Below are 27,239 nucleotides of genomic sequence, written 5' to 3' on the forward strand. Positions count from 1 at the left end.
TACTCAGTGAGCTGATTTACTCCCTCAACAGTAACCAACGCTCCATTTCAGTTCTCCAAGATCCCGACTCCGTGTCCCTCCGCCTCGGCCTTGCCTCCGACTGCCAACGCAGCCGTTTCTCAGAAATCGCCGATGGCGCATGGCCGGACAGTTGGGCCACCAACGGTTTTCTAACGCGAGAGGACAGCGCGGGAGGAGAGGCGGGAACGCGTAGGGACTAGCAGGGGGCGGGGTGGGGGTGGGGTGGCGGACGAAGGGCGGGGCCGGCGCCAGGAAGGATCGCGAAGGAGCTGGGAGGCCCCGCCCTTTCCGTAGATATCTCTAGAAAGCCGCGCCGGAGCCCGAAAACAAGGACTGCGCACGCGCGGTGGCAGGGCCCGGGCATTTTGCTGCGTCACCAGCCGCCGCCCGGCCTCACCACCCCTCGTTTGCACGCACGCACGTTCATTCTCCGTCCTCGCGCCCCTTTTCCTACACTTTCCTCTTCTCCCCGACCGGAGGAGCCGCTCTTCCCGCGCGGTGCATTCTGGGGACCGAGGGCGAGCCCGCCGCTGCCGCCGTCGCCTGAGGGAAGCGAGAAGAGGCCGCGACCGGAGAGCAAAAGCGGAGTCGCCACTGGAGAGAAGTCGACTCCCTAGCAGCAGCCGCCGCCAGAGAGGCCCGCCCACCCGTTCGCCCGTCCCCCTGCCCCGTTCACAATGTGAGTGCGACACCCCGCCGAGGGAAGGTCGCCGAGTGAGGCCGAGGCCGCGTTGGGGGCTCCCTGGAAGCGGCTCCCTAGCCTTTCTCGCATCGGTGGTGGCAGTCGTTCCTGCCTGGGGGCGGGAGGTCCAGGATCCTTGTTCCGGTTACCGTTGGCGGGTGGAGGACATTTTTCCTCCAGATGTCTGCTTCCCCCACCCCTGAACCGTCCCTTGGCTTCCCCATGCCGGAAATCCTACTTTTACCCCTTCAGCTGTCTGGGCTACTCGCCTCTTTAGGTAACTTCACTGTAGGCCTTAAGCTCCCGGTAGCCGCTCGCCATGCGGCGCCCTGAAGCGTGAACCCTCGTGGGTCGCCTCTCGGCTGCTTGGGCGCTCCGGTTCTGTTGCTCTGTGGTCCCGGGGCCAGGCCCTGAGTCGAGTGCACCTGTGGTGGGTGCCGCCAGGTGCCTGGCGGAGCTCCTGGGAGAGCCCCACGCGGACCTCGCCGTGAGCGGCAGGTACTGCTAGGCAACTAGAAGGAAGCCATGCCCACGCCGCAATATACTTCCCTCTCCAGTGTCTGGGTTTCTTGAGTGTGGGTACTTCCAGTCCGCCTCCTAACTCCAGTCTCTTGAAAACACGAGAGGTTGCCAAAACTCAGCCGCTTCCCTGGCAGCGAGGAGTTACCATTGAGCAGGTAGTTCCGCACGTGTCGACTTTGGAAAGATACGGACATTTTCTGTGTTCCATGTTCAACTTGAGGTGAGGTTTCACTATCCTGTTACAGTGTGGGATGAAATAGGTATGTAGTAGGCATATAATTAACCTACAGTTGTCCTAAAGAGCTTAAATTTGTGTGGAGGTGAATACAGATTCTATGGCAATCTTCATTTTACGGTGATAAAGTAAAGCCTTGGCGATTTTAACCGAGTAAGAATTCTTGGCACTGCCGCGTACAGTGGGAACTGCCGGTTTTACAGGTTTGTTTTTTTGGTTTTTTTTTGACGGGAGGTTATTTTTTAAGGTACTAACTACGTCTTAAAAGGTATGGAGAACAATTAAGGGGAACCTTTTTTTTTTTCTTTTTTTTTAAGACTCCAGAAGAGAGAAGAGGGGAGTGACTTTATGTCTTTGGAAAAGTAATAAGGATTTACTTGATTCAAGTCATGATACTGACGCTGAGTATATTGGCTGGAAATCTAAAGGGATGCGTGAGGTTGAAGCGAGTTTATCACTGGGAACAAGCTTCTAGAGCACAGCATGTTAGAATTTTTGAAGGAGCCCCCTCCCCGAAAGTGATACGTAATCGGGGTTTTTAAAAATTTGAATCAGGCTGGGCGCGGTGGCTCACACCCGTAATCCCAACACTCTGGGAGGCCGAGGCGGGCGGACCACCTGAGGGTCGGGAGTTGGAGACTAGACTGACCAACGTGGAGAAACCCGGTCGCTGCAAAAATACAAAAAAATTAGCCGGGCTTGGTGGCACATGCCTGTAATCCCAGCTACTCGGGAGGGTGAGGTAGGAGAATCGCTTGAACCTGGGAGGTGGAGGTTGCTGTGAGCCGAGATCGTGCCATTGCACTCCAGCCTGGGCAACAAGAGTGAAACCCCGTCTCAAAAAAAAAAAAAAAATTAAAAAAAAATTTTAATGTATATAAAATAGTTTTTGCTTTTCCCTTTGAAATCTTTCCTAAGTAATGTAGAAGGGACATCAGTCTTAACCTTTCATACTCTGAAAATCTGTAAGGGGAAAATTTTTGTCAGATGAGGCATTAAACAGCTTTTAATAATAGAGCCAAACAACATATCTTTTCGCGAAAAATATGTTTAAAATTGGCTTGAAGTAGAAGCACTTTCTGGAGGCCACATGAGATATTTAAATAGGTAAGGAACGGCTATTAGGAAAGTAGATTTAAAAACTTGGGTGAAAAGTAAGTGTAAGGCCAGGCGCGGTGGCTCACGCCTGTAATCCGAATACTTGGGAGGCCGAGGCAGGCGGAACACGAGGTCAGGAGTTAAAGACCAGCCTGGCCAATATGGTGAAACGCCGTTTCTACTAAAAATACAAAAGCTAGCCGGGTGTGGTGGTGGACGCCTGTAGTCCCAGCTACTCCGGAGGCTGAGGCAGGAGAATCACTTGAACCCAGGAGGCGAAGGTTTCAGTGAGCAGAAATTGCGCGGCTGTACTCCAGCCTGGGCAATAGAGGGAGACTCCGTCTCAAAAATAAAATAAGCGTAGCAGTAGAGAGACTATTCCAAAAAGTAGCCTCTCTAGTTAAAAAATAAAAATGCTACCTTCATGCAGGGCGGGGTGGCTCACTCCTGTAATCCCAGCACTTTGGGAGGCCGAGGCGGGTGGATCACGAGGTCAGGAGATCGAGACCATCCTGGCTAACACGGTGAAACCCCGTCTCTACTAAAAATACAAAAAATTAGCCAGGTGTGGTGGCCGGCGCCTGTGGTCCCAGCTACTTGGGAGGCCGAGACAGGAGAATGGCTTGAACCTGGAAGGCGGAGCTTGCAGTGAGCCGCGATCGCGCCACTGTACTCCAGCCTGGGCGACACACCGAGACTGTCTCAAAAAAAAAAGAAAAAAAATGCTACCTTCAAAATGAGTGATTCGATGCCACTTGAAGGGTGTTGGGCGGGGGGAAACAAGTGTTTTGAAGAGACCAGCTAAAATATTCTTTTAAAAATACTCAATATATGCTATTTAGTAAATTCTTCAGGGACTCTTACCAAGCTAAAGACTTTTTTTTTTTTTTTTTTTGAGACGGAGTCTCGCTCTGTCGCCCAGGCTGGAGTGCAGTGGCGCAATCTCCGCTCACTGCAAGCTCCGCCTCCCGGGTTCACGCCATTCTCCTGCCTCAGCCTCTCCGAGCAGCTGGGACTACAGGCGCCCGCCACCACGCCCGGCTAATTTTTTTGTATTTTTTTTTTAGTGGAGACGGGGTTTCATCGTGGTCTCGATTTCCTGACCTCGTGATCCGCCCGCCTCGGCCTCCCAAAGTGCTGGGATTACAAGCGTGAGCCACCGCGCCCGGCCCAAGCTAAAGACTTAAATGAAATTTTAAAATGAAAGTTATAAGTCAGTTATTTGAAGTGGAAGAAGCCTTTAATGGGTCGTCATCCAGTCTTAAGAAGAATCTGGCTGATAAGGGTTTATTTTGTTGATAACTTGTTTTAAAAGTTTTTTTTTTTTTTTTTTTTTTTTTTTTTTTTTTTTTGAGACAGTCTTTCTCTGTCACCCAGGCTGGAGTGCAGTTGCAACCTCTACCTCCCGGGCTCAAGCGATCCTCCTTGCCTCAGTCTCCCGAGTAGCTGGGACTGCAGGCAAGCACCAGCATGCCTGGCTAATAAATTTTTTTTGAGCTCTGGGGAGAGAGAGATTTATGCTGGGTGCCTTAAAGGCTTGGGAGTGTGTTTTCTCATTTGATTTAACTCATTTGCTCTTCAGCGATTTCGTAGTTACGTTTCTTTAAATCCTAAGTTATAAAAGTTTGTCTCATAGTTTACATAAAAGCTCTTAATTTCGGACCTATCTTGGAGAAGGCTGGAATTTTTAGGACCTTCCCCTACTCAAGATTTTCCGCCTAACCTTGCCAGAGGGTGCTACTTCGCATTTTCTTTTTGAATCATTGTCGTTGGACCGATTAAAAACAGAGAAAAAGTAAAATGTTTTATTTACTTTAGAGATGTTTGAAGTTATTTTTCCTGTCTAATGTATATAATTAGGAAGTTGTCCAGAAACTTGCATCTCTGATTTTGGTAAAAATCTTACTTTCTGTCACTCAGCTGTGTAGGAACGAATCCCCAGAATAAAATTGCCCATCTTTAGCCTGCAAAACAAATTGTCATAGTGAACATATGCTATATCGTTAATTGCTATAACTTGAAGAGTATCTGATGGTGGGTGGCCTTTGTTCAGTATTGATTTCCTGTGTACCTGTAACCTGGCAACTGGATTTTTAATTTTTCTTCCTGTGTTCAGTTAGACTTTAACTAGAAGGCAGTAGAAACTGGAAGTGAAAAATCTCTTGAGTGCAAGCCAGTGTTTTATTGCTAAATTAAGATTCTCCTGCCTAATTGGATTTTCTCGGTTTAAAAATCTTCTACAAGCTATATCATTTTTGTGTCTTGTGGTTAGCGATTGTCTCTTTTCAGGGAAAAAAAAAACTTTGTAAATATCAACTGTTCAGAACCAATCTAGCTGTTAAACATCTAAGATCATATTTATGTGAGTTCAGAAAATACTCTAGTGAGCATATTTTGCTATGGAAATAGTGTATTGAACTTTTTACTATTTACTGTGTGGATTGGCAATAGTTTTGGTTTTTGGTTTTTTTTTTTTTTTTTTTTGAGACGGAGTCTCGCTGTCGCCCAGGCTGGAGTGCAGTGGAGGGATCTCGGCACACTGCAGGCTCCGCCCCCTGGGGTTCACGCCATTCTCTTGCCTCAGCCTCCCGAGTAGCTAGGACTACAGGCGCCCGCCACCTCGCCCAGCTAATTTTTTGTATTTTTAGTAGAGACGGGGTTTCACCGTGTTAGCCAGGATGGTCTCGATCTCCTGACCTCGTGAATCGCCTGCCTCCCGAAGTGCTGGGATTACAGGCGTGGGCCACCGCGTCCGGCCGATAGTTTTGGGTTTTTTTTGTTTTTTTGAGACGGAGTCTGGCTCTGTCGCCCAGGCTGGAGTGCACGGGTGCGATCTCGGCTCACTGCAACCTCCGCCTTCTGGGTTCAAGCAATTCTCTGCCTCAGCTTCCTGAGTAGCTGGGATTCCAGGTGCCTGCCGCCATGCCTGGCTAATTTTTTTTTTTTTTTTTTTTTTTTTTTTTTTTTTTTGAGACAGTTTCTCTCTTGTTGCCCAGGCTGAAGTGCAATGGCAAGATCTCGGCTCACCGCAACCTCCGCCTCCTGGGTTCCAGCGATTCTCCTGCCTCAGCTTCCCGGGTAGCTGGGATCACAGGCATGGGCCACCATGCCCGGCTAATTAGTAGAGATGGGGTTTCTCCATGTTGGTCAGGCTGGTCTCAAACTCCCGACCTCAGGTGATCACCTGCCTTGGCCTCACGAAGTGCTGGGATTACAGGGGATTAGTGAGCCACTGCATCTAGCCTAATTGTATGTATTTTTGGTAGAGATGGGGTTTCACCATCTTGGCCAGGCTGGTCTTGAACTGACCTCGTGATCCACGTGCCTCAGACTCCCAGAGTGCTGGGATTACAGGCGTGAGCCACTGCCCCAGCCGGCAATGATAGATTCTAGAATGAGGCTGCTTTCCTGCTGCCTCAGTACACCTTTGTAAATTTTTTTTTTCTTGAGGCGGAGTCTTCGTTCTGTTGCCCAGGCTGCAGTGCAGTGGTGCGATCTTGGCTCACTGCAACCTCTGCCTCCTAGGTTCAAGCGATTCTCCTCCCTCAGACTCCCAAGTAGCTGGGACTACAGGCATGTGCCACTAAGGCCCAGCTAATTTTTTGTATTTTAGTAGAAATGGGGTTTCACCGTTTTGATCAGGGAGTCCTCCCACCTCGGCCTTCCAAAGTGCCAGGATTACAGGTGTAAGCCACCACGCCCGGCTTTTTTTTTTTTTTCTTTTAAATAGAGACGGGGTCTTACTGTGTTATCCAGGTTGGTCTTGAACTCCTGAGCTCAAGAGATCTTCCTCCCAAAGTGCTGGGTTTACAGGTGTGAGCTGCTGCACCCAATCCTTGGTATACCTTTGACCTTGCGGTTTTCCAGGAATATTTCTTCTTTTCTGAGACACTGTCTCACTGCTTTGCCCAGGCTGGAGTGCAGTGGTGTCATCAGTGTCTGCAGCCTCAAACTCGGGATCAAGCCATCCTCCTGCCTTGGCCCCCCAGTAGTTGGGACTACAGGTGTGCACCACCACACACAGCTAACTTAATTTCTTTGGAGACGGGGGTCTCACAATGTTGCCTAGGCTTATCTTGTCTCAAACTCTTGGGCTCAAGCAATCTTCTCAGCCTCCCAGAGTGCTGGAATTGGAGCCACTTGCTCATTGATATTTTAACTTCACCTTCAGCATATGCTCTTTTCCCGTTCTGTATTCTGAAGCTGAATAAAATGTGCTGTTGGGGCTTTTCTGTGCCTCAGGTGCTCGTTCACATGAAGCCACACTTCATTTGATAGTGCTAATGTCAGCTGGGCACGGTGGCTCACACATGTAATCCCAGCACTTTTGGAGGGCAACGCGGGCAGGTCACTTGGGATTGGGAGTTCCAGACTAGCCTGGCCAGCATGGTGAAACCCTGTCTACTAAAAATAGAAAAATTAGCTGGGCATCGTGGCGGGTACCTGTAATCTCAGCTACTTGGGAGGCTGAGGCAGGAGAATGGCTTGAACCCAGGAGGTGAGGAGGTTGCAGTGAGCTGAGAATGCGCCACTGCACTCCAGCCTGGATTACAGAGCGAGACTTTTTTTTGAGATGGAATCTTGCTCTGTCGCCCAGGCTGGAGTGCAGTGGTGTGATCTCAGCTCACTGCAAGCTCCGCCTCCTGGGTGTTCAAGCGATTCTCCTGCCTCAGCCCCCTGAGTACCTGGGATTACAGGCGCACGCCATCATACCTGGCTAATGTTTTATTTTTTATTTTTTTATTTTTTTTTTAGTAGAGATGGTTTTTTTTTTTTTTTTTGAGACGGAGTCTCGCTCTGTCACCCAGGCTGGAGTGCAGTGGCGCGATCTCGGCTCACTGCAAGCTCCGCCTCCCGGGTTCACGCCATTCTCCTGCTTCAGCCTCCTGAGTAGCTGGGACTACAGGCGCCTGCCACCACGCCCGGCTATTTTTTTGTATTTTTAGTAGAGACGGGGTTTCACCGTGTTATCCAGGATGGTCTCCATCTCCTGACCTCGTGATCCGCCAGCCTCAGCCTCCCAAAGTGCTGGGATTACAGGTGTGAGCCACAGCACCCGGCTTAGAGATGGGGTTTTGCCATGTGGTCAGGCTGGTCTCAAATTCCTGACCTCAGGAGATCTGCCACCTTCGCCTCCCAAAGTGCTGGGATTACAGGCGTGAGCCACTGCACCCGCCTGATTCTTGTTTTTGTTTTGTTTTGTTTTTGAGATGGAGTCTCACTCTGTCGCCCAGGCTGGAGTGCAGTGGCGCAATCTCGGCTCACTGCAGGCTCCGCCTCCAAGGTTCACGCCATTCGCCTGCCTCAGCCTCCCGAGTAGCTGGGACTACAGGTTCCCGCCACCTTGTCTGGCTAATTTTTTTTATTTTTGGTAGAGACGAGGTTTCACCGTGTTAGCCAGGAAGGTCTGGATCTCCTGACCTCGTGATCAGCCCACCTCGGCCTGCCAAAGTGTTGGGATTACAGGCATGAGCCACCGCGCCTGGCCCGATTCTTAAAATACCCATTTACACAGCACTAATTTGAGAATCATAAAGGGGCTGTCCGAAATAGGATTGGGGCTCACGAGATCAAGCCATTGCACTCCAGTCTGGACAACAAGAGCAAAAACTCTGTCCAAAAAAATAACAAAACACAACTACAAATGGGGGGGCTGGGCATGGTGACTCACACCTGTAATCCCAGCCCTTTGGGAGGCCAGGGTGGATGCATCACCTGAGTTCAGGAGTTTGAGACCAACCTGGGCAACAAGGTAAGACCCCATCTCTACAAAAAATAACCTGGGTGTGGTAGCATGTATCTGTGGTTCCAGCTACCATGGAGACTGAGGTGGGAGGATCACCTGAGCCTGTGAAGTCAAGGCTGCGTGAGCTGAGATCACGTCACAGCACTCCAGCCTGAATGACAAAGCAAGAACTGGTCTCACAAAAAAAAAAAAAAAAAAAAAAAAAACTTTCAAAAAACAAAAACTACAAAGTGGGTGGAGGGTGCCCTACACTTATCCTGAATCAGGAATAGACACATACGTATTCCCTCATTTGAAAGGAGAACTGGGCCAGGCGTGGTGGCTCACGCCTGTTAATCCCAGCACTTTGGGAGGCTGAAGCTGGAGGATCACCTGAGGTCAGGAGTTTGAGACCAGCCTGACCAACATGATGAAACCCCATCTCTACTTTAAAAAAAAAAAAAAATTGCTAGGCTTGACGGCACATGCCTGTAACTCCAGCTACTTGGGAGGCTGAGGCAGGATAATCGCTTGAACCCGGGAAGCAGGGGTTGCAGGGAGGCAAGATCATGCCATTGCAGTCCAGTCAGGGCAGCAAGAGTGAAACTGTCTCAAAAAAAAAAAAAAAGGAAAATAGGGTTGGGTGCAGTGACTCACACCTATAATCCCACCACTTTGGGGGACTGAGGTGGGCACATCACTTGAGACCGAGTTTAAGACCAGCCTGGCCAATATCCCAAAACCTCATCTGTACTAAAAATCTGAAAACATTAGCTAGGTGTGGTGGTGCATGCCTGTAGTCCCACCTACTCATTGTGAGGCTGAGGCAGGAGGATCACCTGAACCCAGGAAGCGAAGATTGCATTGAGCTATGATCGCGCCATTGCACTCCAGCCTGGGCGACAGCAAGACTTTCTCAAAAAAAAAAAACACAAAAATGGAAAACCAGCATTTACGGTATCTCCTTTTGCCTTCCATGAGGATTACACCATCTCTTTTTCTCCTATTAACACATGGAGAGGGCTGGGTGCGGTGGCTCATGCCTGTAATCCTAGCACTTCGGGAGGCCAAGGCAGGTGGATCACCTGAGGTCAGGAGTTCAGGATCAGCCTTGCCAACATGATGACACCTCGTCTCTACTAAAAATACAAAAATTAGCCGGGCATAGTGGCAGGCGTCTGTAATCCCAGCTACTCGGGAGGCTAAGGCAGAAGAATCGCTTTAACCTGGGAGGTGGAGGTTGCGGTGAGCCAAGATCATGCCACCGTTCTCCAGCCTGTCACTCCAGGGTGAGAGTGAGACTCCGTCTAAAAAAACAAACCCAAAACATATGGAGAGGGGGCTGAGTTTAGCTTTAACTCCCGCTTCTAAACTAATTATACCAGATTTATCGCTAGCCTTTCTGCTAACACTGGCTAAACTCATAACCATTGTGTAAGACTGTTAATTCATTTTAATAGTAATGATACCTATAGATACAAAACTTTCCACCTCTGCATACATTATGTAAATAATCTACTAAAAGCAAAACAACAATAAACCCCACAGGTGGACATTCCATGCTTTTTTTTTTTTTTTTTTTTTTTTTTTTTTTTTTTTTTTTTTTTGAGGCAGAGTCTCACTCTTGCTCAGGCTGGGGTGCAGCAGGGGCACATCTCAGCTCACTGTAGCCTCCGCCTCCTGGATTCAACCGATTCTCATGCCTCAGCCTCCCAAGTAGCTGGGATTACAGGTATGCCACCATGCCCAACTAATTTTTGTATCTTTAGTAGAGACAGGGTTTTGCCATGTTGGCATGGTTGGTTTGAACTCCTGGCCTCCAGTGATCTGCCAGCCTTGGGCTCCCAAAGTGCTGAGATTAGATGTGAGCCATCACTCCTGGCCTCCATGCTTCTCTAAGTCAGAGTCTTGCTCTGTGGCCAAGGCTGGAGTGCAGTGGTACAACCATGCTCACTATAACCTCAAACTCCTTGTCTCAAGCAATTCTCCCACATCAGTACCCCCCAGTTAGCTAGGACTACAAGCATGTGTCACCATGGCCAGCAAATTTTTTCTATTTGGCAGAGATGTGGTCTCGCAATGTTGCCCAGGCTGGTCTCGAATTCCTGGCCCAAAATGATACTCTCACCTTGGCCTCCTAAAGTGCTAGGATTCCAGGCATGAGGCACAGTGCCCAGCCTATTCCATGCTGATGTGACAAGCATTTCTAAGCTCAATAGAAGGGCTATATACACCAATCCAAGCAATTACATTTTGCATAACCTAAAATCCTCTATAGTCCTGTCTAAAAGGTCTCTTTGTTAGCCTTAAAAGGACAGAGACCGTATTTGTTCCTAAATACCGTAATTTTAATATGTTAGTGTCTGGTGAGTTTTAACTCTAATTTATAAAACACTGCAAACACCCTTCACTATAAAAAGTTGATGCACCAGAGAAGCTAGATGGAAACAGTTTGCTAGGAAAAGTGTCCCAGTTATTTTAATCCATTTGATAGTTTTACTATGTGCAATGCACATTTTATTATAAAAGACAAAACAGGCTGGGTGTGGTGGCTCACGCCTGTAATTTCAGCACTTTGGGAGGCTGAGGCGGGTGGCTCACCTGAGGTCAGGAGTTCGAGACCAGCCTGGCCAACATGGTGAAAACCTGCCTCTACTAAAAAAAATTAGCCGGGCTTGGTGGCGGGCGCCTGTAATCCCAGCTACTCAGGGGACTGAGGCAGGAGAACTGCTTGAACCCAGGAGGCAGAAGCTGCAGTGAGCCGAGATCACGCCACTGCACTCCAACCTGGGCAACAGAGCCAGACTCCATCTCAAGAATAATAAATAGGCCGGGCGCGGTGGCTCACGCTTGTAATCCCAGCACTTTGGGAGGCCGAGGCGGGCGGATCACGAGGTCAGGAGATCGAGACCACGGTGAAACCCCGTCTCTACTAAAAAATACAAAAAATTAGCCGGGCGTGGTGGCGGGCGCCTGTAGTCCCAGCTACTCGGAGAGGCTGAGGCAGGAGAATGGCGTGAACCCGGGAGGCGGAGCTTGCAGTGAGCCGAGATTGAGCCACTGCACTCCAGCCTGGGCGACAGAGCGATACTCCGTCTCAAAAAAAAAAAAAAAAAAAAAAAAAAAAAAAGAATAATAAATAAATTTTAAAAAATACCTATTTGTAATATGTGAGGAATGAGACATCAAAGTTCTACTATGGAAAGGAAAAAAGTAGTTCCGGAGTTCATAAATGGTTTTTCTTTCTTAGGTGTCAAACACCCTGCCTATAAATGTCTGACACCAAGCTCTCTGTCTCCCACATACTCATTGCTCAGGGAAACCGTAAGATATTTCAGATCTTCTGTAATCAGCTGTAGTACTCTAAAACTTCCTGAAAAGGTGATCTGAATAAACCTGCTAGTCCTGTGGCCTGTGGCTACCAAATCATGTGCCAAGATGTATCAGGGCCCCATGGAGGAACTCACAACTACCTTGGGATATTTTAAATTTCAGAGTAATTCAGTGATACTCAACATTAGCCAAGACACCAAGCAAACTATTAGTTTGAGGTTGTTCAGTTTCAATATGAGATTGTACTGCAAACCCCTCCATTGAGTTTCATCTTCTCAAAACTGAATTTCTGGTGGTTGCTGTAACTCAAAAAAACACAGGTACCCACCCCACCAAAAAAACCAATGGGGAACAAGGAGTGAGATGATAGAAGTCATTTCGAAGTTTGAGAAGTTATATGGTATCTGAAAGCCATACACATTCCATTGATAGGTATGGTTATATAAGAACTATATATATTTTTCTTTCCAATAATGTAAATTCGTTTTTCCAATAGCTACTAGGCTGTTAAGACAATATAGTTATGTTGCTTGGATACAGCTATGTCATCAAAGCAACTGCTAGTTACTCCTTTTGGCTTAAGAGCACAACAAAACTCCTCAAACACTAAGGGCACTATACACCGGGAAGTCTTGTGAACCTCTGTGCTAGCGAGTTCTTTTATGTGGTAATTTCCACTCTAAGATACAAAGGTGAAAGGTGTTCAAGGTAATGTTTTATGGAAAACGTAGCACTTTTTTTTTTTGGTGGGGGGGCAGGTGGGGGAGAAGGAGTCCCACTCTGTCGCCCAGGCTGGAGTGCAGTGGTGCGATCTGGCTCACTGCAACCTCTGCCTCCCATGTTCAAGCAATTCTCCTGCCTTAGCCATCCGAGTAGCTGGGATCACAGGTGCACGCCACCATGCCCAGCTAATTTTTACATTTTTAGTAGAGACTGGATTTCACATGGTGGTTGACCAGGCTGGTCTTGAACTCCTGACATCAGGTGACCTGCTCACCTCAGCCTCCCAAAGTGCTGACATTACTGCCATAAGCCACCGCACCTGGCCAGCACTATTTTTTTTTTTTTTTTTTTTTTTTTTGAGTCGGAATCTGTGTCACCTAGGCTGCAGTGCAGTGGCACGATCTCAGCTCACTGCAACCTCCACCACCCGGTTCAAGGATTCTTGTGCTTCAGCCTGCCAAGTGGCTGGGACTATAGGAGCGTGCCACCATGCCTAATTTTTGTATTTTTAGTAGCAATGGGGTTTCACCATGTTGTCGAGGCTGGTCTTGGAACTCCTGACGTCAAGTGATTTACCTGCCTTGGCCTCCCAAAGTGCTGGGATTACAGGCATGAACCACCACGCATACCCACTTAGCACTTTTCTATCAAGCAACTCTTGTGGCTTTCCATATTCCATCTTTTGAGCACTCCTTTTTAAAAAAAATAATTTCTTGCTTTGGTTTTAGACCCTGAAGCATTCTTCTTTTAACATCCCCAGGAGATAAAATAATTTTTCTTTGTTCAAGAAAGACTCAAGGTCAAATATCACTCTCTCACTGCCTCCATAACAAATTTTAGACTCTCAAGACTCCATATTGTCAAGTATGCAGAAGCTAGTTTGGATTATATAATAAAACAAACTGGAAGTACAGAGACATGGTTAGTTACTTTGCAATAAAAGGACGGCCGGAGAAATTATTGTCCCTTTTTGTGAAGTGAAAAAAAATAAGCCTTCTGTCAGAAATGCTGGGTTCCAATCCTATTTTGGCCTTTTTTTTTTTTTTTTTTTTTTTTTTTTTTTTTTTTTGAGACACATCCTTGCTCTGTTGCCCAGGCTGGAGTGCAGTGGTGTGATCTTGGCTCACCGCAACCTCCACCTCCACCTCCCAGCCTCCCAAATAGCTGGTATTACAGGCATGTGCCACCTCGCCTGGCTAATTTTGTATTTTTAGTAGAGATGGGGTTTCTCCATGTTGGTCAGGCTGGTCTCAAACTCCCGACCTCAGATGATCCACCAGCCTTGGCCTCACAAAGTGCTGGGATCATGGGCTTGAGTCACCGCGCCTGATGTGCAGTTTTTGTGTTGTATTTTGAGACGGAGTTTCTCTCTTGTTGCCCAGGCTGGAGCGCAGTGGCACTGTCTGGGCTCACTGCAACCTCCACCTCCTTGGTTCAAGGGATTCTCCTGCTGCAGCATCCTGAGTAGCTGGGATTACAGGTGCCCATCACCACACCCAGCTAATTTTTTGTATTTTTAGTAGAGATGGGGTTTCATCATGTGCCAGGCTGGTCTCTGAACTCCTGACCTTAGGTGATCCACCCACCTCAGCCTCCCAAAGTGCTGGGGATTACAGGCGTGAGACACTGCACTCGGCCCCGTTTGTAGTTTTAATGTGTTAGCCAACCTTGTATAAAGGGTCAGCCAGTAAATATTCAGCTTTGCAGGCCACAAATATCTCTTATCTCACTCACTTTTTTTTTTTGGTCTCATTCTGTTGCCTAGGCTAGAGTGCAGTAGTGTGATCTTGGCTCACTGCAACCTCCGCCTCCTGGGTTTTGAAAAAAATACATATTTAAGAAATGCAGGAATCATTTTTGGCTCATGGCCTAACCACAGGTTTTGATAATTTAAATTTGTTTTATTATCTGGGACATGATTATATTAGCTTGCTAAGGCTTTTTTTTTTTTTTGGAGACAGAGTCTTGCTCTGTCACCCAGACTAGAGTGCAGTGGCGTGATCTTGGCTCGCTGCAACCTCCATCTCCCGGGTTCAACTGATTTGCCTGCCTCAGCCTCCCAAATAGCTGGGACTACAGGCGCGTGCCACCCCACCCCCAGCTAATTTTTGCAATTTAAGTAGAGATGGGGTTTTACTATATTGGCCAGGCTGGTCTCGAACCCCTGACCTCGTGATCCGCCTGCCTCTCCCTCCCAAAGTGCTGCTGGGATTACAGGTGTGAACCAGCACTTTTTTTTTTTTTTTTTTTTTTTTTTTTTTTTTTTTGGAGACAGAGTTTCACTCTTGTTGCCCAAGCTGGAGTGCAATGGCCCGATCTCGGCTCACTGTAACCTCCACTTCCCAGGTTCAAGCGATTCTCCTGACTCAGCCTCCTGAGTAGCTGAGATTACAGGCATGCACCACCACACCTGGCTAATTTTTTTTGTTTGTTTTTGAGATGGAGTCTTGCTGTGTCGCCCAGGCTGGAGTGCGGTGGCACGATCTCAGCTCACTGCAAGCTCTGCCTCCCGGGTTCATGCCATTCTCCTGCCTCAGCCTCCCGAGTAGCTGGGACTACAGGCGCCCGCCACCCCGCCCGGCCAATTTTTTGTATTTTTAGTAGAGACGGGGTTTCATCGTGTTAGCCAGGGTGGTCTCGATCCTCCTGACTTTGTGATCTGTCCGCCTCAGCCTCCCAAAGTGCTGGGATTACGGGCATGAGCCACTGTGCCCGGCTGAATTTTTTGTAATTTTAGCAGAGACAGGTTTCTCCGTGTTGGTCAGGCTGGTCTTGAATTCTCAACCTCAGGTGATCCACCTGCCTCGGCCTCCCAAAGTGCTGGGATTACAGGCGTGAGCCACCGCGCCTGGCCTGCTAAGGCTTTCATAAAGTATCACACTGGGTGGCTTAAACAGCAGAAATTTATTTCTTCACATTCCCATAAGGCTGAAAATCCAAGGCGAAGGTGTCAGCAGGGTTAGTTTCTTCTGAGGCCTTTCCTTGGTTTGCAGATAGCTATCTTCTTTCTTCCCTCTATGCTAATCTGTTCATATAGGAGGACAGCAGTCATTGGATTAGGGTCTATCCTAAGACCTCATATTTACTTGTCATTTAAAGACACTTTCTCCAAATACAATCACATTCTTAAGATGTACTGGGGGTTAGGACTTCAATGTATTAATTTTCAGGAAACAATGATAAAATTCTAGATTGCTTAATTTGAGGAAAGGAGATTGATTCTCCTGGTTTCAGTGAACTTAATGTAAAAAGTGAAGCTCTGATGTACCAGTGTTTTTTGTTGTTGTTTGTTTTGAGACAGTCTCTGTTGCCCAGGCTGGATTGCAGTGGCATGATCTCAGCTCACTGCAGCCTCCACCTCCCGGGTTCAAGTGATTCTTGTGCCTCAGTCCCAACCCTCAAGTATCTGGGACTACAGGCCTGCATCACCATGCCCAGCTAATTTTTTTTTTTTTTTTTTTTGAGACGGAGTCTCGCTCTGTCACCCAGGCTGGAGTGCAGTGGCGCAATCTCGGCTCACTGCAAGCTCCGCCTCCCAGGTTCACGCCATTCTCCTGCCTCAGCCTCTCCGAGTAGCTGGGACTACAGGCGCCCGCCACCACGCCCGGCTAATTTTTTGTATTTTTAGTAGAGACAGGGTTTCACCGTGGTCTCGATCTCCTGACCTCGTGATCCACCCGCCTCGGCCTCGCAAAGTGCTGGGATTACAAGCGTGAGCCACCGTGCCTGGCCTTTTTTTTTTTTTTTTTTTTTTTTTTTTTTTTTTTGAAACAGTCTCGCTCTGTTGCCAGGCTGGAGTGCAATGGTGCAGTCTCGGCTCACTGCAACCTCTGCCTTCCGGGTTCAAGTAATTCTCCTGCCTCAGCCTCCCAAGTAGCTGAGATTACAGGCGCCCGCCACTGTACCCAGCTAATTTTTGTATTTTAGTAGAGACGGGGTTTCACCATGTTGGTCAGGCTGGTCTCGAACTCCTGACCTCAGGTGATCTGCCCACCTCAGCCTCCCAAAGTGCTGGGATTACAGGTGTGAGCCACTGCACCCAGCCAAGTAACATAATTTTTGATAGGACTAGATAAATGGCTAACTCTACTAAGCATTGTTTGGTTTTTAAATCCTTCCTATTATGAAATTGGAATCATTCTGAAACTAAATCTTGTTAGACCCATAGATTTTAACTTGGAATGTAGCTGTTAGGGTAAAAATGTAGTTTTTGTTTAAAATTGTAACAAACTGCCCTGAAATAATGCTATACTGGTGTCGAAGGTTAGTATGTAAATGTTTAGTTAATGAATTCCAGCTTGACTTTCCCTACTTTATCCTTTTGTAGGCAACCTGCTTCTGCAAAGTGGTACGATCGAAGGGACTATGTCTTCATTGAATTTTGTGTTGAAGACAGTAAGGATGTTAATGTAAATTTTGAAAAATCCAAACTTACATTCAGGTAAGTTAAGCTTTTTAATCCAATGATGTAAAATAGTCATTCACACAACTGAATAACTTTGACTGGCTTGTCTTTTCATTGAAGTAATTATTAATCTTTGTCTCTTTGAAAAGGCTTAATTCTTTCTTTATTATTTTATACAGTTGTCTCGGAGGAAGTGATAATTTTAAGCATTTAAATGAAATTGATCTTTTTCACTGTATTGATCCAAATGTAAGTAGTCTTTATGCTTTAATCCAAATTTTAGTTGTGAGGAAACAGACATACCAAGTATTCTTTTTAGCAATAAGCATTAGTTCTGTTTTTCTTAACAGTGAGGCAAACTACATATATTTACATTTTGTAGAATATTTCCTCCAAAATTGGTTTCTGCATACTTTTTGTTTTTGCTATCACTGTTTGGGCTTAGAGTACTATCCTTGAGGCTTGTCTCATCTTTTTTATTTGTTTTGTTTTTTTTGTTTGTTTGGTTTTGTTCTTTGAGACTGCTGCAGTGCAATGGAGTGATCCCGGCTCACTGCAACCTCTGCCTCCTAGGTTCAAGGGATTCTCCTGCCTCAGCCTCTAGAGCAGCTGGGATTACAGGCACATGCCACCAAGCCTGGTTAATTTTTGTGTTTTTTAGTAAAGACCATGTTGGTCAGGCTGGTCTCAAACTCCTGACCTCAGGTGTTCCACCTGCCTCGGCCTCCCAAAGTGCTGGGATTACAGGCATGAGCCACTGTGCCCGGCCAAGGCTTCCCTTATCTAAGAATAGAATCTTTAAACCATTCTGTGGTTATATAATTTTTAGTTAAAGTTTTTAAGGTTTTATTCTGTTTACCGTGTGCAGGAAAGAAAAAAATGGTACCAGGTTAAACTTGAAACTTTGCTGTTGTGCAGATTATTTCAGTAGGAAATAGAAGGGAAAAAAAAAATTTTTTTTTTTAAATGAAACTTACAGGGGTTTGGGGCGATTGGATAGTTTGAAATTTTTAGTAGTAGTCAAGGGCATGTTTCTTTCAGAGTCCAGAGAAAATTTAGGTAAAGAAATGAAAAAGGTGAGAAATGACAAGCTACTTTCTATCATGTAGTGATGCTGGAAAGATAAATGGTATGATGGTCCTTTTGTTTTTAGGATTCCAAGCATAAAAGAACGGACAGATCAATTTTATGTTGTTTACGAAAAGGAGAATCTGGCCAGTCATGGCCAAGGTTAACAAAAGAAAGGGCAAAGGTAGGTTTCATTTTCCTTTTTTTGAAAAGTTTGGTATTTTTATTTTAGGTAATAAAAGATATACTTATTTGATGTAACGAATATACTCCTGTGTTTTTGTTTCACAGCTAGTTATAAAGCCTCATGTTCATGTTTTTTGTCTACTCAGTTTTAACTTAATACGAAGTGTGATCAGAATATCAGTTATTAACTGGTGTAGAATCTTTTGCACTTAAGAGACAGACTTTGCATAAATTACTCAGCTATCACATGGGAGGGGACAAAACTTGGTGAAAAAATAATCAACTGAAAATAGTTCTTACTAGTAAATTTGTTTTCAAAAGGTATGTTTAACAATTTTCAGTGTTTTTTTTGTTTTGTTTTGTTTTTTCCAAAACAGGGTCTCTCTTTGTTACCCAGGCTGGAGTGCAGTGGCACGATCTCGGCTCACTGCAGCCTCAGCTTCCCAGGCTCCAAGTGATCCTCCCCCCTCCGTCACCCAAGTAGCTGGGACTGTAGGGGCATGCCACAACACCTGGCTAATTTTTGTTATTTTTTGTAGAGAAGGGGTATCACAATGTTGCCCAGCTTGGTCTTGAACTTCTGGGCTCAAGCAGTCTCCCCACCTCAGCCTCCCAAAGTGCTGGGACTACAGGCATGAGCCACAACACCGGCCTAATCTTTTTTTTTTTTTTTTTTTTTTTTAGGTAGTCTCATGCCACTCATGCTAGAGTGCAGTGGTGTGAACATGGCTCACTGTAGCCTCCACCTGGGCTTAAGTGATCCTCCCACCCACCTCACCTCTCCAAATAGCTAGGATTATAGGAATGTGCCACCACGCCCAGGAAATGTGTTTTTTCCCCAGATACAGGATCCACTATTGCTCAGGCTGTCTCGAACTCCTGAAGGATTACACAACCAGTCTTTCCACCTTGGCCACCCAAAGTGTTGGGGTTACAGGTGTGAGCCACCCCATTTAGCTTAGTCTATTCTTTGTGTGCTAATTACATGCCCTCCCAAAAATACAAAGTCACAGTTCAAAAAATATTGTTTTGCCAGGCACCAGTAGCATGTGCCTGTTGTAGTTAAAAGCTACTCTGGAGGGTGAAGTGGGAGAACTGCTTGCGCCCACTTCTGGGTTGCATTGCCATATGTCAGTCAGGTAACCACGCTAAGTTAACATCACTATGGTGTTGTCCCAGGAAGCGGGGACCACCAGGTTGCCTGAAGAGGGTAAACAAAACCCTTGGTCAGAAACGGAGCTGGTCAAAACACATATTGATCAGTAGTGGGATTGCACCTGTGAATGCTTGGTGCACTCCAGCCTGGACAACATAGCAAGACCTGGTTTCTTTAGAAGAAGAAAAAATGTAGTCTTAAGGTTCATGCCAAATGCAAATTAGCCTAATCTTAGGGTGATATTTGTATTGATTTATAGCTTAATTGGCTTAGTGTCGACTTCAATAATTGGAAAGACTGGGAGGATGATTCAGATGAAGACATGTCTAATTTTGATCGTTTCTCTGAGGTAAGTTCCTTTAAATGGACCTCTCCCCATTCGAAGTACGTACCTGTCTATGTAGTCAATTTAACTTGGTTTTGGGCACCTAATGGTATTCATGATGCACGTTATTTTTAAGACCATTTTGTGGTAATAGTAAATAGATGTTAACAATGGCAATTTTAATTCTGAAGTTGAACCATTTTAGTGATTTTAAAAGGAATCAGTGTTAGCTACAAAAGTTAGAAAAGTTAATGTATTAAGACAAACTAACACAGCTAGTTTGCTAATTTCATCATTGGGACTTTTTTTTAAGCATGATTGCAGTAGTTGACTTGGATTTTGAAGTCATAAAATAAGACTATAAACTTCTGGCCAGGCGTGGTGCTCACACCTGTAATCCCAGCACTTTGGGAGGCCAAGGCTGGCTGATCACGAGGTCAGGAGATCTAGACCATACTGGCCAACTTGGTGAAACCCCATCTCTACTAAAATACAAAAAAAATTAGCTGGGCGTGGTGGCGCACACCTGTGGTCCCACCTACTCCTGAGGCTGAAGCAGGGGAATTGCTTGAACGCTGGAGGCAGAGGATGCAGTGAGCCGAGATCGTGCCACTGGACTCCAGCCTGGCGAAAGAGCGGGACTCGGTCTAATAAATGAATAACTATAAACTGTTAAACACAAGAATCATAGGCTGGGCACGGTGGCTCACGCCTGTAATCCCAGCACTTTGGGAGGCTGAGGTGGGCGGATCAGCTGAGGTCAGGAGTTCAAGACCAGCCTGACCAACATGGTGGAACCCCCGTCTCTACTAAAATACAAAAATTAGCCAGGTGCAGTGGCGGGCGCCTGTAATCTCAGCTACTCAGAAGGCTGAGGCAGGACAATCGCGTGAACCCAGGAGGCGTGAACAAAATTAGCCGGGCGTAGTGGCACATGCCTGTAATTCCAGCTACTCGGGAGGCCGAGGCAGGAAAATCACTTGAACCCGGGAGGTGGAGGTTGCGGTGAGCTGAGATCGCCATTGCACTCCAGTCTAGGCAACAAGAACAAAACGCCGTCTCTGAATTAATGAATAATTAAACAAAACTACAAAAAAATAGCTGGGCGTGGTAGTGCACGCCTGTAATCCCAGCTACTCCGGAGGCTAAGGCAGGAGAATTGCTTGAACCCAGGAGGTAGAGGTTGCAGTGAGCCGAGATCACACCACTGCACTCCAGCCTGGGCGACAGAGCAAGACTGTCTCAAAAAAAAAAAAAGAAAAAGAAAAAAAAAATCATGGTGAAATGTTTGCCATGAGGTATAGAAGGAAAAAAGTTTAAGAAAGTCTGTTTTCTAAGATGTCACCCAAATAACATGTTGCCATGGCCAAAGAGTAAATGATTCATCTCTATGTAGGCAGAATAGACTTTATCAAATGTAGTAGAATAAAACTAAGTACAGAAAGAACATTAGTGTGTAAGTCGAATGCATACTGATGAAATCCATTTCTTGTTGCTATTTGAAATTTTTCATTAACTAGATTTTGTATTTTGAGACCTTAAGAGTTAAATAAAAGGAGCTAAGTTTCCAGCTTTATGCAACTGCTTATTTAACAGTTCTCCACACGTGGCTCTGGCATGGTGATTTCAACAGGAAAGGAGGATGTTCTGTTCACATTATTATTATTATTATTATTATTATTATTATTATTTTGAGACGGAGTCTCGCTCTGTCGCCCAGGCTGGAGTGCAGTGGCGCAATCTCGGCTCACTGCAAGCTCCGCCTCCCGGGTTCACGCCATTCTCCTGCCTCAGCCTCTCCGAGTAGCTGGGACTACAGGCACCCGCCACCACACCCGGCTAATTTTTTGTATTTTTTAGTAGAGACGGGGTTTCACCGTGGTCTCGATCTCCTGACCTCATGATCCGCCCGCCTCAGCCTCCCAAAGTGCTGGGATTACAAGCGTGAGCCACCGCGCCTGGCCTCATATTATTTTTTAATTGTACTTTCCTTACCTGTAGAAATTGGTGCTACCATTTACCTAGCTGTGCAAGCCATTGTGTTGCTTAGGCAGGTCTTGAACTCCTGAGCTCAAGTGATGCTCCTGCCTTAGCTTCCCAAAGTGCTGGGACTACAGGCCTGAGCCACCACCCCCAGGCTTGTAACACTTTTTTTTTTCTGTCTTTGTTGTCCAGTTTTTGTTGTTATCTCCTAAATATCTCTTGAATATGTTCAGTTTTCTCTTGCTGTTTATCTTAAGCACGTAGCATTGTGCTTGGTACATTTAGCATTTTTCCTGCCCAAAGAAGCTTAAAGTATTCAGTAGTGCTTTTGGAGGTAGGGAAACTTTCGCAGTTACTCATTTCATTCAAGATAGATTGTCCAAAATTTTTATACTGAATCCTTTTGTGTGTGTGTTTAATTAATTGAGGTAAGAGCACTTCACATGAAATCTACTCTTTTAACAGACTATTTATTTATTTATTTTTCTGAAGCAGAGTTTCGCTCTCGTTGCCCAGGATGGAGTGCAATGGCATGATCTCGGCTCACTGCAGCCTCCGCCTCCTGGGTTCAGGCAATTCTCCTGCCTCAGCCTCCCAAGTAGCTGGGATTACAGGCAGCCACCACCACGCCCGGCTAATTTTTGTATTTTTAGTGGAGACGGGGTTTCACCATGTTGGGCAGGCTAGCCTTGAACTCCTGACCTCAGGTGATCCAGCCTCCTTGGCCTCCCAAAGTTCTGGGATTACAGTCATGAGTCACCGAACCTGGCCACGCCCAGCTATCTTTTAATAGACTTTTAAGTGCATGATACAGTATTGTTAACTATAGGCATAATGCTGTACAGTAGGTCTCTGGAACTATGCATTTTGTGTAATTGGAATTTCATACCTATTTAACAGTAGCAACTCTGCATTTTCCTTCCCTCCAACTCCTGGCATCTACCATTCTACTCTCTTATTTTTGTGTGTCTATCTTAGGTATCTTATATAATCTTAGGTATCTCATATAAGTGGAATCATGCAGTATTTGTCCTGTGACTGGCTTATTTCACATAGCATGATGTGCTTCAGATTCTTCATTGTGTTTTGGTCACACAAGGCAGATTTTTTTCTTTAAGGCTGAATGATACTTTCAGGCTGAACACATTCCATTGTATGTTTGACTATGTTTTTAAGGTCCCTTCCAGTTCTAAAATCTGGGTAATCATGTATTTTTGAAGTCTGATTTTTTTCCATGCATATGTGATTTTATTTTTCTAAAATGTAAACATTACAAAAATGGTTTAAACTTGAGAAAATAAGTTTCTCATCATCTGATAATAGTTTAGGTTTAAATCATTTCTTGGTTCTTCACAATATCTAAAACCATGATAATACCAGGCCTGGCATGGTGGCTCACTCCTGTAATCCCAGCACTTTTTGGGAGGCCGAGGCAAGGGGATCACTTGAGGCCAGGAGTTCAAGACCAGCCTGGCCAATATGGTAAAACCCTGTCTCTACCAAAGATACAAAAATTAACTGGGCGTGGTGGCATCCACCTGTAATCCCAGCTACTCAGGAAGCTGAGGCAGGAGACTCCCTTGAACCTGGGAAGCGGAAGTTGCAGTGAGCCGAGATTGTGCCGATGCACTCCAGCCTGGGCAACAGAGCAAGACTCCATCTCAAAATAAAAAAGGCTGGGCACAGTGGCTCACGCCTGTAATCCCAGCACTTTGGGAGGCCAAGGTGGGTGGATCACTACAGCCCAGGAATTTGAGACCAGCCTGGGCAACATGGTGAAACCCCGTGTGTACCAAAATACAAAAAATTAGTGGGTGTGGTGGTGCGCGCCTGTAATCCCAGCTACCCAGGAGGCTGAGGCATGAGAATTGCGTGAACCCGGAGGCAGAGGTTGCAGTGAGCTGAGACCACGCCACCATACTCCAGCTTGGACGACAAAGCTAGACTCTGTTGCAAAAAAAAAAAGAATACCTTAATACACGTTCCACCTAACTTAAGATAGATAGCTGTGCAACTACAAATGAATCCCATTCTTTTCCTTAACCACCAAAGGTAACCACTACTCAAGTAGAATTTTTAATGTCTATCATACATTGATACCTTGCTGCATGAATAGCTTTGCTTTAGGGAAAATTTAGTTTTAATTTCCGTATAGGTTTTTAGGATTTTGTGTAATTACCTATAATCTTCCTTTTCCAGAAGAGAAGATGCTTACATTTATTTTGCATTTTTCATTTTTTGATATCTGTGGCAGACTTAGGGTTTGTTCTGAAGCATACAGCATTAATAATTAGGGCCTAACTTAACATCATTTTTAAAACTAATTTTTACACTTCAAATAGATGATGAACAACATGGGTGGTGATGAGGATGTAGATTTACCAGAAGTAGATGGAGCAGATGATGTAAGTCTAAAAATTCTTTTTTCTGTTTACTTTCATACTATTAAATACTAAGAAACAACATATTTACAAATGGTTTTCTATAGATTCACGATTACTTCTTATTTTCTAAAAAAAAAAAATAAAGGGAAAAGCAAATTTTAAAATGTGCCCATTTTTGAGGAATGGGTATCTATCAGGGAACTTGTTGTACCGTAGACCATTCCTAAATGGATTAGATTTCCAAAGAATCATTGTATAGAGACATTATATATTAATACCTTACTCAATTACAACAGTCAGTTTAGGCCGGGCGAGGTGGCTCATGTCTGTGATCCCAGCAGGCCAGGTGGGCGGATTACCTGAGGTCAGGAGTTCGAGACCAGCCTGGCCAACATGGTGAAACCCTGTCTTAAAAAAATTAGCCAGGCATGATGGCAGGTGCCTGTAATCCCAGCTACTGGGGAGGCTGAGGTGGGAGAATCGCTTGAACCTGGGAGGTGGAGGTTGCAGTGAGCCAAGATCACACCATTGCACTCCAGCCTGGGCAGCAGAGCGAGGCTCCATCTCAAAAAGAAAGAAAAGAGTCAGTTTATAGGTATGATTTTGACTAAGAAAGTAAGTTAAATAGGTTTTATGTCAGGATTGGTCAGAGACCAATAAAACAGATGGACATTGGGAGGCGGAGATGGGTGGATCATGCGATCAAGAGTTTGAGGCCAGCCTGGCCAAGATGGTGAAACCCCATCTCTACTGAAAATACAAAAATTAGCTGGGCATGGTGGCAGGTGCCTGTAAACCCAGCTACTTGGGAGGCTGAGGCAGGAGAATCGCTTGAACCCAGGAGGCAGAGGTTGCAGTGAGCCAGATCTCGCCACTGCACTCTAGCCTGGGTGACAGAGCAAGACTCCATCTCCCAAAAAAAAAAAGTAACTTTTCTCAACATCTTTCCAACCCCAGCATCCTCTTAACATCTCCCAGAAAGTTACTTAATGCTATTTAGAAAAATACTTAATATTCACTCAACAGCTAGGATTAGAGTTCACTGTCTTCTGTCAGTCCATTTTTCTTCATATTGATCCATGTTTTCTCTTTGAATGCCGAGATAGGTTAATTTAGGAATGGATTCAAAGGGTGGGCTAAATTGTCACCAAAAGACACTCATCATTTTTTACAGGTAGATAGATCATCTGCTGTACATCCATTCACCTTAGGTAAACCTAATCAAGTCCAATGACTAAATTTCTAGGCTTGATATAACTACCTACCTGTGCTACTTTAGTCAAAAATACAGCACTTGAACTTTTTTAGGTAAACTGTTCAGTTAGCAAACGAATATTTGATCAGCTCGGTAATTTTATTTTCCCTTTTTCAGGATTCACAAGACAGTGATGATGAAAGTAAGTGTATATAAAAAGTATGTTTACACGGTGATACTTTGCATCAAAAAACAAACTCAAAATAGAGATGTTAACTTCTTTTGAAGTAATTTTTTCTTTATGACCTTGAATAAATAACCAAAGCAGAAATGTGAGTAACTTGAGATAGCAAAACAACCTGTTAATTCATTGGGGAGCTATATATTTCGATTTTTGGTTGCTTTTCCTTTAAGACAGTAAAATTGGTAGATTATTCACTTGTACTATATACTAATATTTTTAAAAATTCTTTCAGAAATGCCAGATCTGGAGTAAGGAATATTGTCATCACCTGGATTTTGAGAAAGAAAAATAACTTCTCTGCAAGATTTCATAATTGAGAGAATTCCTGAGTTGATAGCTCTAAAGGCAGATGCTGTATTTGCCTACTTTAACCCATTTTTCAACCTGTTTGTTTTTTAAAAGGCTTCACTAAGGGTTGATATGTACCATTGTATGGGGCAATTTTAAGTCAGCTAAGGCAATAACCTTATGCATGAACATTTCCCAGACTTTCATGAAGCTGTTGAGGTCCTAGGCAATTAATGCAGCAGTTGTGATAAATAAAAACATCTCACCTAAGTCTCCTTTTCTTCATAACATAGATACTGACATGATAGGAAGCTCTCAGCTTAGGGAAAGAATAAATTTTAGATTATAAAACATGGATTCAAAAGTGGCTGGAACAAATTGGCTGACACCTTACTGGTAACCTGCTATTCCTCTGGTGTTATCCTTCAGGATTGTTCCACTAAAATTTATTTTTCAAAAAATTTACTTCACATTATTCTATGTAAGTGATCACTTGTCAGTGTTCCAGGTGTATCTTAGCTAAAACTAGAGAATGCCCTAATTTAGATGGTTTTTGAAGCCTATACATTTGGTATTGTTTGACCCTTAAGCTTTTACATCTCTTAGCATGGAGGACGAAGAAAGCTGTACATTGTTGCTTGAGAGTCTGTACATTTAGTCCAGATTTGTATTTGCACTGTCAGTATGGCAAATGAGTGAAAAATGTTTAATACACTATTGGATTTTTTATTTCTTTTTTTGATTCAGCTTATACCAGGGCTGAAAACCTCAATTTATGTTCATGACAGTGGGGATTTTTTTAAATGTCTACATTCTTTCTAATAAACTGTTGGAAGACTTCTTGGCTGTCCTTTTAAGTGTCTGGCTTACTGTAATTTTTATGTATTTACCATTTACTGGAATGGAGTTTATTTTTATTTGAGGAAGAATTTGGGATTATTCCTCTGTTTGAAAAAAGAGGCTTGCTGTAATGTCACAGGAAACCTTTTAAAAGTGGATCTGTAATAGCATATTGTAGATGCACTTTGCAGCAGTTGGAAAAGAAAGTGTTGTGATTTGATTGAAATAAAACAATGTGTTGTCCTCTAAATCTTTGAACTTCTGCATTTTGGCAGTTTTCATTCCCTCACAGCTTCTGTATTTGTCATAACGTAGAAACACTATGTATTTTAGTATTTATGTCAGATATTCAGGACCTGTGTTGCAGGCAGTTAAAGTGCTGATGATACAAAGATTAATATTTCAGATGATTGCTGAGCTCAGAGAGCTCACAAGCTAGGCTAGGGGGGACAAACAGACAAAAACTTGATGGGAAGTGTGATAATAGATACGCATAATGTATTACGATGTGTAGTTCTTAGCTTCAGGGGGAAAACATTTAAAAAACTTGTTTTTCTTGAAAAAATTCATACGTCAGCTTTGGGAATTGATGATTCATTGGCTTACTGCCCAGCCTTGAAACACATTATACAGGCCGGCACGCTAACTTCCACCTGCCTTTAATCACAGCACTCTGGGAGACAGGCAGGCCGATTGCCTGAGACCAGCCTGGGCAATGTGGTGAAACTCCCTTTTTTTTATTTTTATTTTTATTTTTATTTTTTTTTTTTTTTTTTTTTGAGAGACGGAGTCTCGCCCTGTAGCCTAGTGCAACCTCTGACCTCCG

At 44.9% G+C, this 27,239-nt stretch overlaps 1 protein-coding gene across 3 annotated transcripts; it reads left to right on the forward strand.

The window, feature by feature from the left end:
* The first annotated feature begins 225 nt into the window (after positions 1-225).
* On the forward strand, positions 226-26,659 carry PTGES3 (prostaglandin E synthase 3). 3 transcript variants are annotated; one of them, XM_003252792.4, is made up of 8 exons: positions 226-700; positions 16,667-16,780; positions 16,924-16,993; positions 17,898-17,996; positions 19,414-19,503; positions 23,805-23,867; positions 25,219-25,243; positions 25,518-26,659. In XM_003252792.4, coding segments are annotated over exons 1-8 (483 nt in total). In that variant the 5' UTR covers positions 226-698; the 3' UTR covers positions 25,538-26,659. The 3 variants fall into 3 exon arrangements, with proteins under 3 accessions (XP_003252840.1, XP_003252841.1, XP_030678271.1); XM_003252793.4 differs by lacking the exon at positions 23,805-23,867; XM_030822411.1 differs by lacking the exons at positions 25,219-25,243; positions 25,518-26,659 and having other exon boundaries at positions 23,805-23,973.
* Positions 26,660-27,239: the final 580 nt, after the last annotated feature.

The sequence above is a fragment of the Nomascus leucogenys genome, chromosome 11 (assembly GCF_006542625.1).
Source record: "Nomascus leucogenys isolate Asia chromosome 11, Asia_NLE_v1, whole genome shotgun sequence".
In the NCBI taxonomy this organism is placed as follows: domain Eukaryota; kingdom Metazoa; phylum Chordata; class Mammalia; order Primates; family Hylobatidae; genus Nomascus; species Nomascus leucogenys.

Coding starts and splice junctions, on each gene's coding strand:
- PTGES3 (XM_030822411.1), top strand. Junction 16,781..16,923: donor AAATCCAAACTTACATTCAG/GTAAGTTAAGCT, acceptor TATTTTATACAG/TTGTCTCGGAGGAAGTGATA. Junction 17,997..19,413: donor TAACAAAAGAAAGGGCAAAG/GTAGGTTTCATT, acceptor ATTGATTTATAG/CTTAATTGGCTTAGTGTCGA.